We start from the raw sequence: 19,737 nt of genomic DNA on the forward strand, positions 1-19,737 counted from the left end.
ACTCGGCCTGACTGCCGGGGCAATCTGTGTTATTTTTCTTCTAAAACAATTCGCCCACCATGCCGCATCTGACGGTAATCATGACATCACAGTTATCATGTCAAAATAAAAGTTCCTCGTCCTATCAGCCAAATATCACGTAGAAAACTAACTCTGTAACAAAGAAATCATTCTTATCAATAAATATGAATTGTCTTCACATTTTAACTTCTGTACTGTAAACAGGGCATGAAATTAGAGCCGTAGGTTTGGCGAGTGAGACTGAGAGGTCTGTCCGGCATGTGGCGGGCAACCAAATAGTAATGTAAAATTATTAAAACGGCGGTGTGTTTTGGTCTTACGACAGGCCTAATTTGTGGCTTGTTTACCGATGTCACATACACTACTCTTCTGTCCTGACTGCCCGTTAGCTTAATAACTTTATATGGGTTAACTTACAAATAATGTGGAACTATGGAAAGAGTAAGCCGACCGCTAAAAAGAAAACCCACCGCGGCAGCGAGAGATACTATCTTTGCTTCGTCGCTACTACAGAAGGCGAGAGCCGCGTCACAGTTATCAACAACAAACAGTGGAAGTCGAGGAGACATGAATTGATCAACTGACTAACGCTAGCCATTCAGCTAACGCTAGCCATTCAGCTAACGCTAAATCTCTCTCACTCACTCACTCACTCAGATGAGGACATGATTGAGGAGGTTTAAGTTGGGTTTATAAAACCTTCACATTTTATTATGTTCTGTTAAATCCTGCAAGGTAGAGTGAGGAGTCTGATGATGTTTAACAGTAGGTTACAATTTAAGCTTAAGCTTGAATTGACATGTATTGATTAATCAATCATCAATGAATATATTAAAATAATTTGCTTAAAATGTTACGGCCTCTTATTTAAGTGTATTCTTCAACATAATACCCTATCTACTTGAAATGTACTGATTTTTTTTGGCTGGTAAGAAATATGCTTGGCGGGTAGATTTTTCCCATCTACCTGCCACTGGCCGGTGAGTCAAAAAGTTAATTTCATGCCCGACTGTAAATAATATCCATCTATTTATTTATCTATTTAAACACCATGAAATAAATGTCCAAAATACTTTATATGAACTGAAATTACTCTTATTTACCAGACTAGGCATTTAGGCACCTACAACAGGGATGCACCCATATGAACTTTTTAGCTTAAATGACAACAAATTGGTTGGATGAGTTTATAGCTTATAGTTTGTATAGATAGTAGGGGTGGGACGATACATCGATCCAGATCGATATATCGATCTATTATCAATAATCAAATAGGATCAATGCAACGGAAAAAGATCGATTCATATTGCGATACTCTTATTTTGAAAATCCCTCGTATCAGCTCGGCTCGGCTCAACAGCACACAGCATTAGCGTCTAGACTCTAGAGCGTCACTAGAGCAAGGCTAGTGTGCCTATTCTGCAACCCAAAACATGTCCCTGATGTTTTATTCCGCCACGGGTCAAATGCATCTAACCTGCTTTACAATCCTCGCCATTCCATTATGCCCACGTGTGTGCGTTTCTGTTAGCAGTACTCTCTGTCATCTCAGTGAGTCAGACACACCGCCTACTTAAAGATAGAAAATAACGTTACGTTAGCGTAAGCTAACCCAGAGCCATAGGCAGAGAAGTGGGGACTGGGAAGGAGGGTGCATTCTCAAAATAGCCCCACTAACAGGATCTGGCCGGTACTGCAACTTCGGACTCCCAATATGCCTTTTCCAGCCAAAATACAGCTCTGTTTATGTTTATTTGGATCCCCATTAGCCACAGCAGTGCTGGGGCTATTCTTCCTGTCTTCTCTGTGACAGTGAATAGGATATTAATATTGGGAAAAAAAGAAAAACTAACCAAAAACAGTGAACAGGAGGTCTATTTGTATTAAAAACAATAGATTGTTTTTCATTTAACACTTTAGTTGCCAAAGGACGAGTTTAGGCGTCCTTCCCCGCCATGCTCAAGTTGCCGAAGACGCCGTAACTCGTCTTTGTTCTGTTTACATCTTTTTTCGATTTTCCCAGTCTGAACTTCACCGCGGAGCTTTTGGCAGAGAGTTTGAACAGGAAACTGCATTTCCTCTCAAATTACACTAGGTGGCAGTGTCCCCCTATTTTCTAACACTGTATCACAAGATAATGAATATTGCACCCCACAATGAATCTGGCATTTGATTGGCCAGCATACCTGACCAGTGTGACCACAGGTATAAAAGTTTAGCGGGATCCCAGAATCGACGAGGTTTTGTAGGGGAGAGAGAGAGATAGATAGAGCGATAGAGAGAGAGAGATTGAGAGAGAGATATTTGAATTGAGATCAGCCTATAGTCTATATTTATAGTTTTATACAGTATAGTGGTAGTATCAGAATAATTGTAAGGTTTCAGCTGTGCTTTAGAAGTACTTAGTCGTGCTAAGTAGTAGTACTATTGTGAGGGATTAGTGTGTAGTCTAGGTAGTATATTTCAGTAGTAGTAATAGTAGTTTGATCTGTTAGTAGTTCCATTTAGATCAGTATGAGGAGACGTAGTGTAGGTAAGAGAGGCGACAGACCAACAGCGGATCGGTTTGTTCAAACGAAGCTGGCGTTTGGACCCGCCGTTGCAGCAGCAGTAGCACCAACGACCGGACCTTTGGTAGCTCTGATCGGAGAGAGCCGTGAGACCGTCGCTGGGCCCAGCGACGTGTCTCTCCCCGGGACCGGGAGCGGCTCTCCCCGTCGCAGTTCGAGGAAGAGGAAGGTGGCTGCTGTGCTGATATCTTCTTCAGCCGAGTCCTCGGACAGCGATTCAACGGCCCATGAATCTGATGGGAGCGCCGATTGGGAACCACCAGGTAAGGATTGTGTATGTGTGAAACGTGTATATTTGATGATGATTTACCTAGCGCTAATTGATTCATTGTATACTGTGAATATGTAACGTTAGTTCGCCAACCAACGCCGGTATGCATTTATTATAGCTCCGGAGTCATCTGACGAGGATATCGATCTGGGTCGGAGGTATTATGGTTCCGATTCATCTCACGAGTCCGACGGGGGACGCGGTGGTGGTCGAGGGGAGAAGGGTAAGTCCCTTGAGCATGCATGTTCAAATCGATAGTTGCATGCTATAGAGGCAGAGGCATCACCATGTGCTATATATTTGATTGTGTGTGTGTGTCCTGTAATCAATGGAATTGTGCTAAATGCTATGCTACACAATCCATGCATATATAGGCCACCATGTCAGGCCTGTACACTGCGATGATATGATCGCGAATTGCCCCTTTAATTGGCCGTTGCGATTGGTAAATATTATCTGGGGGCGGGCTTGCGAGTAGTGCTTTCAAGCCTTGCATTCGCATTTCACTCCTAAATTATCCAAGGCGTGTGATGACGCCACTCACGCGAGCTGTCAGTGCGACACAATGTCGTGGTGCTATGAAAGAATCTGTCGGCAATGAATGAACTTACTGCGATCACAGATAGCCTGAGTGAAAAAAAAGATTTGCGTGTGGAGTGAATCTAGGTCACGCTATATACTTGGTACTTGTAGTCTATCGTGCGATTAAAGACCATGTCCCTATCTGCGTAGTCTATACATCCAACACCAAATCCCATAATTCCTAGCAAAACGAAACTGAATGTGGCCTCTCTTCCCTTCAATATGGACTATTGCATCGCCAAAGAAGCACCTCATTTCAATACATTTAAGATACAAATTTGGCTCTGCAAGAACAACGGAGTGGATATCAGTCCATCTTATGACAACCACGTCCGATGTGGAGAGATGATAAGATGATGATGATTGACGTGATGATGTGATGATTGATTGACGGGGACACGGACACTTCTAACGTTCAGGTTCAGCCATGCATTAGGTGAGTAGTAGTAGCCCACTATTAGGACGTGAAATACTGTCTACTTAAATTTATAAAATATCAACCTATCCATCTATCTAATAATGAGACAATATGCAAATAAGATAATACTAATAATTGTCACGGTGTCCCCGTATATGAAATGAAAGTGGCTTGCAACTTTACTGGCTGTCACAAACTGTTTATTTCTCGTTTAGCATAGTATTACATTCCACTTCTATAAACAATCAAAGTCCTACCGTAAGAGCCTCATACGGGTCAATTAAACCTTTTTGATTAGTCTTTCCTTCGAGCTAAGTTGGACTGAACATTTCACTGTCAAAAGCGCAAATGTAAATAAGGTTGCGTCGCAACACGGTTTTCAAAATAAAGGTCACATATACAAATACCTCTCAATTCTTACTAAAAAAAGTCCCGGATATACATAAACATTAATTGGCATAGATCTCTATAAACGGCCCAACACATTGATCACTTTAGGCACACCCTGAAACCAGTAACATCACAAATATGAAGCAGGTAATTACCCATACAAATAATATACCTTTCATGGGGTTATTTACAATAATAATTCATTTGATTTCTAAAGCACTTTTCATTGTGAAACAAATGTATGCAGAGTTTCTTGTCCTCCTGATTAATGCAATGGTGTGTGTGTGTTGTGGTGATCTCATTCAAGGAGCACTACACAAGCGCGCGCACACACACACAGTTTGTTGTTTTTGTTCTATTAGTGATTTACACACTTTCTCGGTTGGTTCATTATAAAAGATACAAACCTGAAAACAAACGCACTTAAATGTTAAATAAAAGGACCACAGTAATGAGGCAGGAGGAACATATTTTTTTAATAATGGTAAAATTGTTATTTAAAAATTTGCCCCTAAAAAATTTTTTTTGCCCCTAAATGTCTCATTTAGGGGCAAGTGTGCCCCTAGTGAAAAAGCTTAGCGTACAGCCCTGCATGTGCTGCAAAGTTCAAAGCTGTTGGATAGGGGTCATGCCCTTTGATCTTTGTGTGTGTGTGTGCTGTAATCAATGGAATTGTGCTACATGCTATGCTACACAACCCATGCATATAGAGGCCACCATGTGCTGCAAAGTTCAAAGCTGTTGGATAGGGGTCATGCCCTTTGATCTTTGTGTGTGTGTGTGTGTGCTGTAATCAATGGAATTGTGCTAAATGCTATGCTACACAATCCATGCATATAGAGGCCACCATGTGCTGCAAAGTTCAAAGCTGTTGGATAGGGGTCATGCCCTTTGATCTTTGTGTGTGTGTGTGCTGTAATCAATGGAATTGTGCTACATGCTATGCTACACAATCCATGCATATAGAGGCCACCATGTGCTGCAAAGTTCAAAGCTGTTGGATAGGGGTCATGCCCTTTGATCTTTGTGTGTGTGTGCTGTAATCAATGGAATTGTGCTACATGCTATGCTACACAATCCATGCATAGAGGCCACCATGTGCTGCAAAGTTCAAAGCTGTGGATAGGGGTCATGCCCTTTGATCTTTGTGTGTGTGTGTGTGCTGTAATCAATGGAATTGTGCTACATGCTATGCTACACAATCCATGCATATAGAGGCCACCATGTGCTGCAAAGTTCAAAGCTGTTGGATAGGGGTCATGCCCTTTGATCTTTGTGTGTGTGTGTGTGTGTGCTGTAATCAATGGAATTGTGCTACATGCTATGCTACACAATCCGTGCATATAGAGGCCACCATGTGCTGCAAAGTTCAAAGCTGTTGGATAGGGGTCATGCCCTTTGATCTTTGTGTGTGTGTGTGTGCTGTAATCAATGGAATTGTGCTACATGCTATGCTACACATTCCATGCATATAGAGGCCACCATGTGCTGCAAAGTGCAAAGCTGTTGGATAGGGGTCATGCCCTTTGATCTGTGTGTGTGTGTGCTGTAATCAATGGAATTGTGCTAAATGCTATGCTACACAATCCATGCATATAGAGGCCACCATGTGCTGCACACACACACACACACACACACGTACATGCTTTGATGTACAATGGCCGCTGATTTATTTTGTGTTCATACAGGATCCGACACAGAGTCCGGCGCTGGTACACCAACATGCTTGGGTATGTACTAACTACATTCATGTATGTAAATGTATTACTATTGTGTTTTATGAGACTTACTTACTGAATGAATTTAATCCAATTCAGATTCTGGCGCAGACTCCGCAGAGAGTGACGCAGAGACTGGCAACGACATAGGATCACATTCTACTCCTGCAGGTAATTGTACATAAAATATAACACATAATGCTATATATATATATATCATGTAAATAAAATGACAATACGTTGCCCTAGTGTAATGTATTACATCATGTGATTCTAGAACTGGATGCTAGTCTGGACATGCCGGAACCCGTTGCAGGGCGGAAACGCACATCTAAGAGCGGTAAGTTGGCCTCACTCTGCACACCACTTCCAGCTCTGACCTCTGACCCCCACACCACGTCCAGCTCTGACATCTGAACCCCACATACACTCACTCATTCACTCACAGTTTGTAACTACGTGGCATATGAATGTTTGTCTACAGTAGGGGTGTTATAGTATATTTGTATAATAGGTCGTGGCGTGCGATGCGGAGGAGCGAAGAGCAGGGCTGCGATCCGTCAGGAAGAGGAGAATGCCTGGTCTCGTGAGGGCTGGGTGCCTCACAGGATCCCCTTCACAGCCCAACCGGGGTTGCTCCAGGACGCCGCGGCACTGAAATCGTACCGGCCTGCAAAATGGCTAGATCTGTTCCTGACGGATGCTTTTCTCAATTCCATTGTTGCCCAGACCAACCTCTACGCTGATCAGTCCATTGCCCGGCTGGACCCCACGCTAACCAGTAGCAGGGCACTGCTTTGGAAGGCCCTCACATTGAAGGAGCTGAAGAAGTTCCTTGGACTCAATTTCCTGAGCAGTGTCCTTCGGAAGCCTCGCGTGGACCACTGACGATATGATGTACACACCGTACTACTCGGAGACCATGCCACGCAACCGGTATCAATTGATCTGGCGATTCCTCCACTTTGCGGACAATACATCCCTGGAAGTTAGAGACAAATTGTGTAAGGTACGCCCTGTAGTCGACCATGTCAACGCGAGGTGCAAGGAACTGTACCAGCCCGAACGTGAGCTCGCCATTGACGAGGGGGTGATGGCATGGTGAGGCCGCCTGACCTTCCGGGTCTACAACCCCAACAAGCCAACCCGGTATGGCATCAAGTCGTACTTCCTGTGCGAATCACGCACAGGATATTGCTTTGCATTTAAGCCATATTGCCGGGAAGGCTCGCTCCTGGGGGACACGGTCGACGGTCTGCTTGGACGTTTGTCTGGGGCCGGATATACATTGTACATGGATAACTTCTACAACAGTGTACGCATGTCCGCCAGGCTCCGACAGTTGAGGACCGACGTCTGTGGTACCCTCAGGAAGCACCGGGGGGAGCCAGCCATCATCAAGAACGTGACCAAACGTGACATCGGTGTGGGGGAGCACATTGCGGTCAACAACAAGGAGGTCCTGATCGTGGCATGGCGCGATAAGAGGATCGTGAAGACCATCAGCAGCTACCACGAGGACACCATGGAAATGGCGAAGGTGTGGAAGAAGCAGAAGAAGGGCAAAGCGCTGAGGGTGGAGATGCTCAAGCCGTCATCAATCTTGTCGTACAATAAATTCATGAACGGCGTCGATCAGCTGGATCAAAACCTCTTGTAATATCCGGTTACACGTAAGACTGGAAAGTGGACCAAAAAGTTTGTGATGTATCTGATCCAAATATGTGTGTTCAACGCTTTTGTCTTGTACAAAAGCAAGCACCCACAAGGGCATTACTACAACCTCTTCCGGTTCACCAGGGCTGTGGCGCGGACCTACACAGGGGGTCAGGAGAAGAAGATTCCTGGGGTGACAGCAGAGATGGAGGCGGAGGCAGGGGGTGGGGGTGAGGAGGAGGCAGGGGGTGGGGATGAGGAGGAGGCAGGGGCTGAGCAGGTGGGGCGTGACGGGCAGCACGACCCTAGGGCCCCACTGGGGGACCCGCAGAGCAGATTAGTGGGTGGCTTTGTGAAGCATGTAATGGTTGCATACAAAGCCACCCCCAAGCAAAAGCTACCGTGTAGGAAATGTCGGGTCTGCAGTAGGCGTGGCATCAGGAGTGAGACCAGATATTTTTGCACATCGTGCAAAGTCCCCCTGCATCGTGACAAATGCTTCGCTCTGTACCACACAAAGAGGGATTTCTCTAAATAGTTTCTTTATTAGTTGTCATACAGAAGTACAGACTACTTCTAAATAATCCGGCACACAGAAGTACAGATTACTTCTAAATAATCCATCATTGTGTGATACAGACAGAACCATGTGTACCGGTACATAGTATAGCTAGCTGAGAGTAGTATAGTATAGTATAGTATAGTGTATGGGTAGTTGCACTGTTTTCTGTACAAGACAAATGCGTTGAACACATGTATTTGGGCCACGGTTGTCGATATTGCATAGGCATGTTTGGACCACTTGCAGATGAGACGTTATGTTAGCGATCTAGCTGTGTCGACTCCATTCATCATTTGCATTGTGTGTGTATATGGTTTATTTTTTTATTTATCTTTTTCCCCCCTCATTTTTACCGTTTGCGCAGAACCAATGGTTGCTGACAGTCACCCAGTTTATAAAAGTATATACTGTAGGTAACATACCACACCTTTCTAATGCAGTCCATTGGCCTCTTATTTATATACTTTGGAAGCATGTATTGGATATTTTTTGGTCCACAGATCATCTGGCAATTCATCCATTTATCAATGGACAATGCAGTCATCGATGCGAGAGACCAAGTAAGATATGCCCTGTAGTTGATCATGTGACGTGCCTGTACTGTGAATGTTACCAGCAAACTTCTAAATGCACTGAAACAATGGTTGGTTATCCTCCAGTGTTCACTTTTCATAAGGTATTGTCTTGGTAAATTACCATAATCCTATACTGTGAATGTTACCAGCAAACTTCTAAATGCACTGAAACAATGGTTGATTATCCTCCAGTGTTCACTTTTTATAAGGTATTGTCTTGGTAAATTACCATAATCCTATACTGTGAATGTTACCAGCAAACTCCTAAATGCACTGAAACAATGGTTGGTTATCATCAGCCAGTGTTCACTTTTTATAAGGTATTGTCTTGGTAAATTACCATAATCATATACTGTGAATGTTACCAGCAAACTCCTAAATGCACTGAAACAATGGTTGGTTATCATCAGCCAGTGTTCACTTTTTATAAGGTATTGTCTTGGTAAATTACCATAATCCTATACTGTGAATGTTACCAGCAAACTTCTAAATGCACTGAAACAATGGTTGATTATCCTCCAGTGTTCACTTTTTATAAGGTATTGTCTTGGTAAATTACCATAATCCTATACTGTAAATGTTACCAGCAAACTCCTAAATGCACTGAAACAATGGTTGGTTATCATCAGCCAGTGTTCACTTTTTATAAGGTATTGTCTTGGTAAATTACCATAATCCTATACTGTGAATGTTACCAGCAAACTCCTAAATGCACTGAAACAATGGTTGGTTATCATCAGCCAGTGTTCACTTTTTATAAGGTATTGTCTTGGTAAATTACCATAATCCTATACTGTGAATGTTACCAGCAAACTTCTAAATGCACTGAAACAATGGTTGGTTATCATCAGCCAGTGTTCACTTTTTATAAGGTATTGTCTTGGTAAATTACCATAATCCTATACTGTGAATGTTACCATCAAACTTCTAAATGCACTGAAACAATGGTTGATTATCCTCCAGTGTTCACTTTTTATAAGGTATTGTCTTGGTAAATTACCATAATCCTATACTGTAAATGTTACCAGCAAACTCCTAAATGCACTGAAACAATGGTTGGTTATCATCAGCCAGTGTTCACTTTTTATAAGGCATTGTCTTGGTAAATTACCATAATCCTATACTGTGAATGTTACCAGCAAACTCCTAAATGCACTGAAACAATGGTTGGTTATCATCAGCCAGTGTTCACTTTTTATAAGGTATTGTCTTGGTAAATTACCATAATCCTATACTGTGAATGTTACCAGCAAACTTCTAAATGCACTGAAACAATGGTTGATTATCCTCCAGTGTTCACTTTTTATAAGGTATTGTCTTGGTAAATTACCATAATCCTATACTGTGAATGTTACCAGCAAACTCCTAAATGCACTGAAACAATGGTTGGTTATCATCAGCCAGTGTTCACTTTTTATAAGGTATTGTCTTGGTAAATTACCATAATTTTATACTGTGAATGTTACCAGCATATGTGTCTAATGCACAGCAACAATGGTTGGTACTGATGACTTGTCACCCAGTTTATTGAACATATTTTGAAATAAAAATGTTCATTTCATCAAAGTTTCAAGTTTTCTGCATTGTAAAGTATTCTGTATTTTATAATAATGTTTTCTGGACCTACACCAGTAGTTATAACTTACTTGTTCGTTAGCGCCAGGCATGGTCGTTGATAAGGTAGTTGTAACTGAGGGGTACAATTCCCTGACTGTATTGATAAGTATGGTATCATTAAACCACTACCGCTTTATGTACTTTAATTACTGGCCATACAGTACATGATATATAAATATGATGAACACTTCCCACAATGAACCGGTTCCACACCAAGGTGTAATCAAGTATTTATTGCAGCAAAAGGTACATAATATACTTCTCTATTATACTTTGGATGCGCTTATAAGGCAAAGGAATATGCGTAGGCAAATCAATAATGAATGTCCATTCTCTGGTTACGCAGGAGGTAATTATACAACCTGAATCTTAGGGAATTATATCTATGGTACACTAGTAATATATAGCGGGAGATACTGGAAGGGTCCCCCCGGTTGTAAGCCAGCAGGGGTAGAGGATCTGTCGGTAGTAGAGAGTCTGGTCAACGATGACTAAGGAGACTCCAAGTACAGGAGACGGTGCAATAGCCTCTTGATCCACAGACGAATACAGCTGTTCTCCGTAGACTGTAGCTCCACAGTGAAGAAAGCTAGCCGGCCTCAGGCTCTCTGAGGCGCAGACTCGACTTGGCTCCTCACAGGGTAAATCCCACACGTGTAGGCGTCGGCGATTCTCCGCTCCATAAATCACAGGACCAAAACAAATATAATCCAGCCGCAAAGGGCTATGCAGTCGTCGGGTAGATTAATCCAGTGTACATGTCCACACAGTTCTCGTCTAGGTCTCCTCGGGTGAAAGCGCCATGAAAGCAGCCCAGCCTGGATAAGCACTCTAGCTGGTACGAGGAAGCGTTGGTGATGCTGGTCACTGTAGAACTTTAGCCGCACGATACACTATACACAAATAGGCTATTACTGACTTAATCGAAATATGTCGCACTCGACGGTATAGCGCCAAACTCTGACAATTCAGTTATTAATTCGCACGCGGTCTCAATGCTCTATTTTGGGGCCAAACAGGCCATACTTCACCGCACGGAGTATCGTGGGTGAGGCTTCAACTTATTGGGTAACTCTTAGACTAAGTGCTTCTGTATTCACCTGCGCCATATTTATATGTACGGGGAATAATCTAGTGCCAGCCTCATTTCTGTCTCGTAGTCCTGGGCAGAACCGCGCATGTTGAGACAAGCCTTGACGGTAGCTTTGAACTCGACTCTGGGGGTAAGACCCTGGCGCCTGTGGACCGCTGTCCAATAGGAGAATGAAATATTATGGTCTGTACTAGGCTAAAGGGACATTCCGTGTATATGTACAAGGAATATACAAGGGATATCAAACGATATACAAATACTATGCAATATATATCAATCAATAAATATATATATTCGGTTTAATCTGATCCTTTGTAACAGTAGTAGTATTTCCAAGTGAAACTAATTGATATATTATCAATACAAGCTATTATTACTTTATGAATGTGTTTATCATGTATGGACGAATAAATTGGAAAACAGGTAGGTACAGAGCAACACAGTGTCTACAACACGGGAGCAGATTATGCACAGTACATGAATGAGAAACAGTCAAAATGGTTTTTTTTTGGTTTATTGCATGCACATGATCTATAATACCTGATCGGTACAATATCTACTAACCTGATCAATACAATATATTCCCACCTGATCGATATAATAGTATTACTGCATTTCAAGTTCGTCAGTCAGTCAGTCGGACTGTCAATCAAACAATCTATCAATCAAACCACCAACAAAACAATCTATCAATCAAACAACCAACAAAACAATCTATCAATCAACAAAACAATCAATAAAACAATCTATCAATCAAACAACCAACAAAACAATCTATCAATCAAACAACCAACAAAACAATCTATCAATCAAACAACCAATAAAACAATCTATCAATCAAACAACCAATCAAACAACAAAACAATCTATATATCAAACAACCAACAAAACAATCTATCAATCAAACAACCAACAAAACAATCTATCAATCAAACAACCAATAAAACAATCTATCAATCAAACGACCAACGAAACAATCTATCAATCAAACGACCAACAAAACAATCTATCAATCAAATGACCAACAAAACAATCAATCAATCAAACAACCAACAAAACAATCAATCAAACGACCAACAAAACAATCAATCAAACGACCAACAAAACAATATATCAATCAAACGACCAACAAAACAATCTATCAATCAAACGACCAACAAAACAATCCATCAATCATACGACCAACAAAACAATCCATCAATCAAACGACCAACAAAACAATCCATCAATCAAACGACCAACAAAACAATCCATCAAACGACCAACAAAACAATAAAACAATCTATCAATCAAACGACCAACAAAACAATCAATAAAACCAATAAAACAATCCATCAATCAAACCATCCATCCATCCCAGTATAAATTGCTTTATAACACGTTCAGTACCTATTATCACCCCGGCGGCGCACCTTTCATAAAAGAGCCCATAACTCCTTTTCTAAAGAATCTACCTGGATTTTTACCTTGTGTTGACCTTTTTTAACTTGTAATTGTGAACGAACGAAGACATGCAGAAACAAATGTTTTTTTTCATTGTGTACTTCAACTCGTCGTCGTCAAATGAGCCAAACCATTTCCCCATAGTTATAATATAAAATATAGAAATAGCTCCGCTAAGATCATGAGATATGCTAAAATCGCCCAGGAATCCTGGCAATCCACAGTCATTTTCCGGATTTCTGGCCGGCACCCAAAGTGTTAAATGTCTGGAAAAAATAAAAATGTCAAATAATATTTCCATTGCCTTTTTTTTGTTGATTTAAATGTTACCAATTGTGTTAAATGGGCATATAATATCATCTCATATCGATCGCAGGCAACTGAATCGAATCAAATCGTATCGTATCGTGGCAGACTTTGTGATATCGGAAAATATCGTATCGTTGTCCAAAGAATCGATATTGTATCGTATCGTGATGAAACTGGTGATTCCCACCCCTAATAGATATAATATAATATACAATGCTACCATTTACAAACGTTTACAATGCTAATGTTTGTAAACATAATACACAACTTACGTTGTGTATTATGTTTACAAATCTACTATTTTATTATAACATAACTATTAAAATCGTGACAAAAATATATATAAAAAACATAAATAAATGTATATACGTTTTATATATAAAACTATTAAACTTTTGTAACCTTTTATTTTTGCAATTATGGTTGTGTTTTGTTTGTTTTTTTGTAAATAATGTAATGTAAAAAGGGTAGGCTGTAATTGTCTTTCTTTTATACATTTGCTGCTACTGTACATTGCTTTGTAAAAGAATTAAATCATTAATTCATTCACTCACTACAGTTGAGGAGCCGGGGAAAACAAGCATCTCACGTTTTTCTGAATGCATGTACATTTAAAAAAATAAAAAGAATCTGAATGACCAATAACAGATATAGATATCGGTCTGTAGAAAACAAAATGTGGTAATGCAATGTTGCATAATATACATTGTGATGACACTAACACTAAAACACTGTAAAACTAAATCTGGTAAATAAATTCAGATTCAGTCTTAACTCAATCAGCGCCGGACCTGATGATAGCCGGGTTAACTCACCAACCGTTCAGCGCCAGACCCGAGTATAGTCGGGTTTTCATCGTCCTTTTATTCGATAATTTCCATTCATTACAGGCACACGGACATCTGGGTTAACATGGGGAATCATCCTGAGAATGCCAAAGTGCAATACCAGCCGCATCCACCCAGGTGGCAGTATCGAGCACCCTTTGAAACATTATAGTCCAGTCATTATAGGCCAGAATTAGGCTAAACCTAGGACAAATTGCAACATTAGCAAACTCAACTCATTTGTGCACTTCACACGTTTCTATAATTGTTTTGTCGAAACCGGAAAGCCTGTAACCGGTACTTCCGTTTTCACACTTTAGGAGGCATATCTTTACCAGCCTATAGCTAATGGGTCGACCATAATGCACATCCAGCACTATTGGCTACTATAAATGCCAATCAATATCCAGGACAAGTCCCTCCCTAGTTTCCTGTTTTTATTTATGGAATCAAATAGCATTCTGCTAGCCATTTCATGGGGACTTTTAAGATGTGGACGTACCTTCAGGACAGTCCTTGCTTTTCTTCTTTTTGATCTCATCTCCAGCTCCATGTCCGTTCTCCTCTCCATCTTCCTCCCGACTCCTCTTTCTCTTTCTCTTTTTTTCCTTCTTCTCCTCCTCTTCCTCCTCCGCGGTGCCGTTACTGGGAGCCTTCTTGGCCTTCCCGCTCTTGGTCTGACGGGCCTCCTTACGCTCCCTCTTGTTCAGTTTCTTCTTCTTCTCCTCCGGCTCCTGCGACGAGCCGTTCTGCTGTTGACCTCCGTTGGTCTCCCCCTCGACCGCGGCCTGTTGAGGTTCTCCGGCCTGCTTGGGAGCCTCCAGAGCCTGTTGTATGACAGTGGGAAGAGCAGCCAATAGAAGCCTTTCACTGAATGTCTGTAGTTTTTTTATTTCAACATGGCTGCCTGTAACCTTTGGTAACCACTTTTGAAAGAAAGTGCCTCATTTATATGCAGTGGTAAAAGAAGTCTTTAACACATTGGTTGCCAACAACGAGAGATCTCGTTATTGGCCGCCATGCGTTGGTTGCCAATAACGAGATTTCTCGTTATTTAATCGTTATTTCTTTTATTAGCGATATCCATTCATTTTTCATCCGTCGAGCCTGACATTATCATTGGGAATGGCTCTGAGCTCGAAAAGGGCAAATACCGCCCCCTATCGTCTCCTGGATGGTAATGCACATCATTGGATTGGATTGAGTGAAAAAGTGCATCAGAGAAAAACTCCGGTCCAGGGTTTTCCCATCTCTGGCAAGCAGTGTCGTGTTACCAGATTCACTGGCGAGGCTGGGAGCTAGGCTTGGGCGTTAATTTTTTTTTCATACATCATACCTTGCTGACATAATACCCCGGTATACGGTATATGACTATGACTTTCATTTTCATCAGCGCGGGGGGGGGGGGGGGGGGGGCTAACAATATACTCGTTATCACCATACATAACGCTTATATTGAAACAAGTTGACATTAGGGCCGTTCTTCTTTCAACCTCGAAACTAAATTCCTTAGCAACCCAAATCACAGAACGGTAGCCAGTTAGTGTATCAACGTTAGCTCCCGGAACGGTAGCTAGTTAGTTAGCACCATCCAGGTATCAACGTTAGCTCCCGGAATGGTAGCTAGTTAGCCCGCACCATCCAGGTATCAACGTTAGCTCCCAGAACGGTAGCTAGTTAGCCCGCACCATCCAGGTATCAACGTTAGCTCCCGGAACGGTAGCTAGTTAGTTAGCACCATCCAGGTATCAACGTTAGCTCCCGGAACGGTAGCTAGTTAGTTAGCACCATCCAGGTATCAACGTTAGCTACCGGAACGGTAGCTAGTTAGCCTGCACCATCCAGGTATCAACGTTAGCTCCCGGAACGGTAGCTAGTTAGTTAGCACCATCCAGGTATCAACGTTAGCTCCCGGAACGGTAGCTAGTTAGCCCGCACCATCCAGGTATCAACGTTAGCTCCCAGAACGGTAACTAGTTAGCCCGCACCATCCAGGTATCAATGTTAGCTCCCAGAACGATAGCCACGTAACCCTCTGCTGGCGCGTGCTGTGCTCTACAATCAACTCAGTGTCAGTGTAATAGCAGTCTGTGACGTCACGGTATTGAGAATCATACCGGCGGGATCTCGAAATACCCTGGTATACCGTAATACCGTCATACCGCCCAAGCCTACAGCTGCTTGGATTATGCGTTTTGGACTATAACGTTGGATCAATAAACGCGATCAATATTTGGAATGGCGATCAGGAATTGGATTAATCTTTTTGCAGAACATCTTATCTGAGGTAAGGGGGGGGTCAGCCTCCTCATTTTACTTCTCCGGCGAAGCATCTGAAGAGACCGAAGTGATTGGCGAGCCGGAAAACACGTGGAATACATATTTACAGTACCCAACGCTGAATCAATAAACGCAATCGGTATTTGGAATGGTGATCAGGAATTGGAATAATCTTTTTGGAGAACATCTGATCTGAGGTAAGCAATTTATTTTACCAGTCTTGGGGTAATCGGATCTATTTTCACAGAGATATCAGCGTGTGCCCCATGTGTATGTGTGCGATCAGGAAATGAGAATATATTTTTCAGATCGCTTCTCTAGCGTGCATAAGTACACATATACTATCGATAATCTAGCGTTTATTTGAAAACTATTCATAAATAGGCCGAAAATGTACAAAGTTTTTTGTGTATGCCAGAATATTCCAGTAAATGCCGTTTATCACGGAATCTATATATTTTCCTGAAAAACTAGGGCTTTTCAAAATGCTATAAAACGGAAATGAACCGATTAAAAAACAATCCGTTTCGACAATGTTGACTGCAAACAAGTCATTGATAAGCGACGGGCAGATTAGCCATAATTTAAGACAGAGATTATGCGTTCACAGCGCTATCATTGAAGTGGGTGGTGGCATTCAACCACGTTTTACCATGTTAACAAGTGGCAACCAAAGTGTTCTGGTGTGTTCTTCAGAGTCTACAACCACATATACCCACACAAGACTGACCTCACTGGTCACTAAGGCTGTCCCCGAAGCCTGTTTTGGGATTAGAACTTCGTCAGGGTTTTTCAAACGGACGTTCGAACCTTCGTTTTTAATTCAAAAAGAAAAATTCAAAAGAAATTCAAAAAAATATATATATAAATATCCTGAAACTAAATCCTCAATTTGAATAAAGTGATTAAATGCGTATTTTTTTTATTAAATCAACTTTCTTTAATGAATAGTTTTTAATAGTATAATATTAGTGTAGCCTAATCTTTATCGGCAACTGTAAAGAAAAACCCCATTGGTTTAAACGGAATGAATAGACACATAAAAATAAATAAATAAATAAAATTATTAAAAATAAAAAATTCAAATGTTGATTTAGAATTCGAATGCCAACATAACGAACGAAGGTCCGAACATTCGAACGTTTGGGCTCAGCCCTACTGGTCACGTTACAAGATACACTTTTGTAAAAGTCTGAAGAAACCCTGAGTGTAACTGCTTTAGACGGCCCAACTTACAGTGCTGGTGGCTACAGAGAAGATGTCCCAAACTTGGTCGTGTAGACTCGAATTGTGAATCTTCAGACTGTTCTTCATCCAGTTCTGCAGAAGAGCCATGACAGAAGATGTAATAGAAACTGGTCCGTTTCAAACAAATCACAGAGCCATCACTCTTCGTCAAGGAGTTAGGCCTTACATGGGTGTAATGGAAATAATTTTATTCTGAATATCAAGGGAAAGATAGAATGCATCATAAAATCTTACATTTAGTCTGTGGTTTGGATTCAATACCATTTGATTAATTGAAGAAAAAAAAAAGTGTAATAGATATGTTGCCGTTTATTGAGTATTAAAAACTTAAACCAAGGTATTACCCAACAGCATGATTATGAATAAATTATACTTATTATATAAGTAAACAGAAATAGGGATACAATAGTTTGAGACTGTGATGGTACGATTAGTCTGAGAAATTGACCCATCTCAAACCCTGCCCAATGTGTCTGAGGGAAGCAACAGACACTCAATCACAGTGTCCTTTATGAGAAGGTTGGCTGGTCCTCTCTGATGGAGAGGCGCAACAAACATTAGTATTCAGGGTTTCCCATTAATTACCTAGACTGTGGCGGCCGGCCAGTCTAATTAGTCCAGCCACAGTTGTATAATGAACCAAAAAAAAATGTATTAAAAGAAAAAATATATATATTTCTTTTACCATTTTTTTTTTATATAAAGTTTGCCAATAGGGATGCATCAGTAGTATTGGCAGTGGTAGTAGTCGTAATAGTAATCCACTATATATAATTTTTTTCTAAAAAATAAACCAGTTCAACACAGGTAACCACTTTTGCTTAATTTCTTTGATGGCTCAAATGTATGCTCTAGTCCAGTGGTTCCCAAACCTCTCCTCAAGACACCCCAGCAGTTCCATCAGGGAATAAACTTAACTTTTTGACTTACCAGCCATTTGGCTGGTAGATTTTAAAAAGTACCAGGCAGCCGGGCAGATTTTTTACCAGCCAAAAATTATAAATAGCTTTTTAGTATATCGCCATGTGTTATTATTACATATAATACTCTCATATGCTATTTTCAATTAATATCATAAACAACATAAGGAATATTAGCATAATTTTGAGTGGACTGAAGGAATGAGTCAGCGTTAATGGTTTTAAATGCAAATAATTTATTGAAACATAGAAGTGGGGTCGGGACACACACACACGCACTGTGTTTCAACTCACCACCCCCGCATGTCTTCAAACTTCCACTCCTCTCGAAACTTTTTTATATTTGAATATAAACATTATCTATTTGAATATAAACATTATCTTATACTCCTGTCCTGAGTCCCGACTAGTGACTCCATCGTCCAAACGCACGCACACACACAGGGAAGGGGAGAGTGCGTGCCCCCCCCCCATTTCCCTTTCCTCAGTGCTGTTAACTATGGCTCTGCCTCGTCTGATCATCAGGATTAGCTTGGTAGCCTACGTTAACGTTGCAGTGATTGGTACATAAACGTTAATTTCGGGCGATGTGGGCATAAAGGAATGGCGACGGTGCAAAGCATGTAGCTGCATTGGACTCGTGAGAAGAAAAAAAACATCACAGACTTATTTTGAGTCTGTAGGCGCACTGCTGTGTTTAACGCTGCTCTGCTTTCAGAAGCACTCTGCTTTCAGAAACACGGAGTGGGCGGATATCATATGACTCGCAGAGTTGCTACAGGGTTTTTCAAAATAAGAGTATCATATGAACTACACGCCAGATGGCGGGTAGAGCTATTATTTTTAGTCGCCAGATGGTAAATCTACAGGCCATTGGCGAATGGCGTGTGACTATTTTGTTCCCCCGAGTTCCATGTATTTGTTAAATTCCACCACCAGCACACCTGATTCAACTAATAAAGGGCTAGTTAAGTTGAATCAGGTGTGCTGGTGGTGGAATTTAACAAATACATTGTAGGGATGCACCGATCCGATATTGGTATCTATCGGCCGACGATATCAGTAAAATAGCTGGATCGGGTATCGGTAAAAAAATAAAGAAATCGGATTTAAAAAAAATAATAATAATTTTAAATAAAATAAGAAATAACCATTCAGTACATTTATATTTATGTGTTAATTTGTTACATTTAGTTTCACTAAATTAGGAAAGTAATGTTTTAAGTCAAGCCATGTT

The 19,737-nt window shown here is 41.2% G+C and overlaps 1 protein-coding gene across 3 annotated transcripts in view; it reads right to left on the reverse strand.

The window, feature by feature from the left end:
* The window catches only part of lyar (Ly1 antibody reactive homolog (mouse)), a 57,611-nt gene that overhangs the window by 18,219 nt on the left and 19,655 nt on the right, over positions 1 to 19,737 (reverse strand). For all 3 annotated transcript variants that reach the window (XM_084316026.1, XM_084316025.1, XM_084316024.1), the window contains 2 exons: positions 17,569 to 17,652; positions 14,555 to 14,879 (listed from right to left, as the gene is read on the reverse strand). In XM_084316026.1, the coding sequence (XP_084172152.1) occupies positions 14,555 to 14,879; positions 17,569 to 17,652 (409 nt within the window). The remainder of the gene's footprint in view (positions 1 to 14,554; positions 14,880 to 17,568; positions 17,653 to 19,737) is intronic.

Source organism: Notolepis coatsorum (genome assembly GCF_963971535.1).
Source record: "Notolepis coatsorum genome assembly, chromosome: 6".
Taxonomy (NCBI): Eukaryota; Metazoa; Chordata; class Actinopteri; order Aulopiformes; family Paralepididae; genus Notolepis; species Notolepis coatsorum.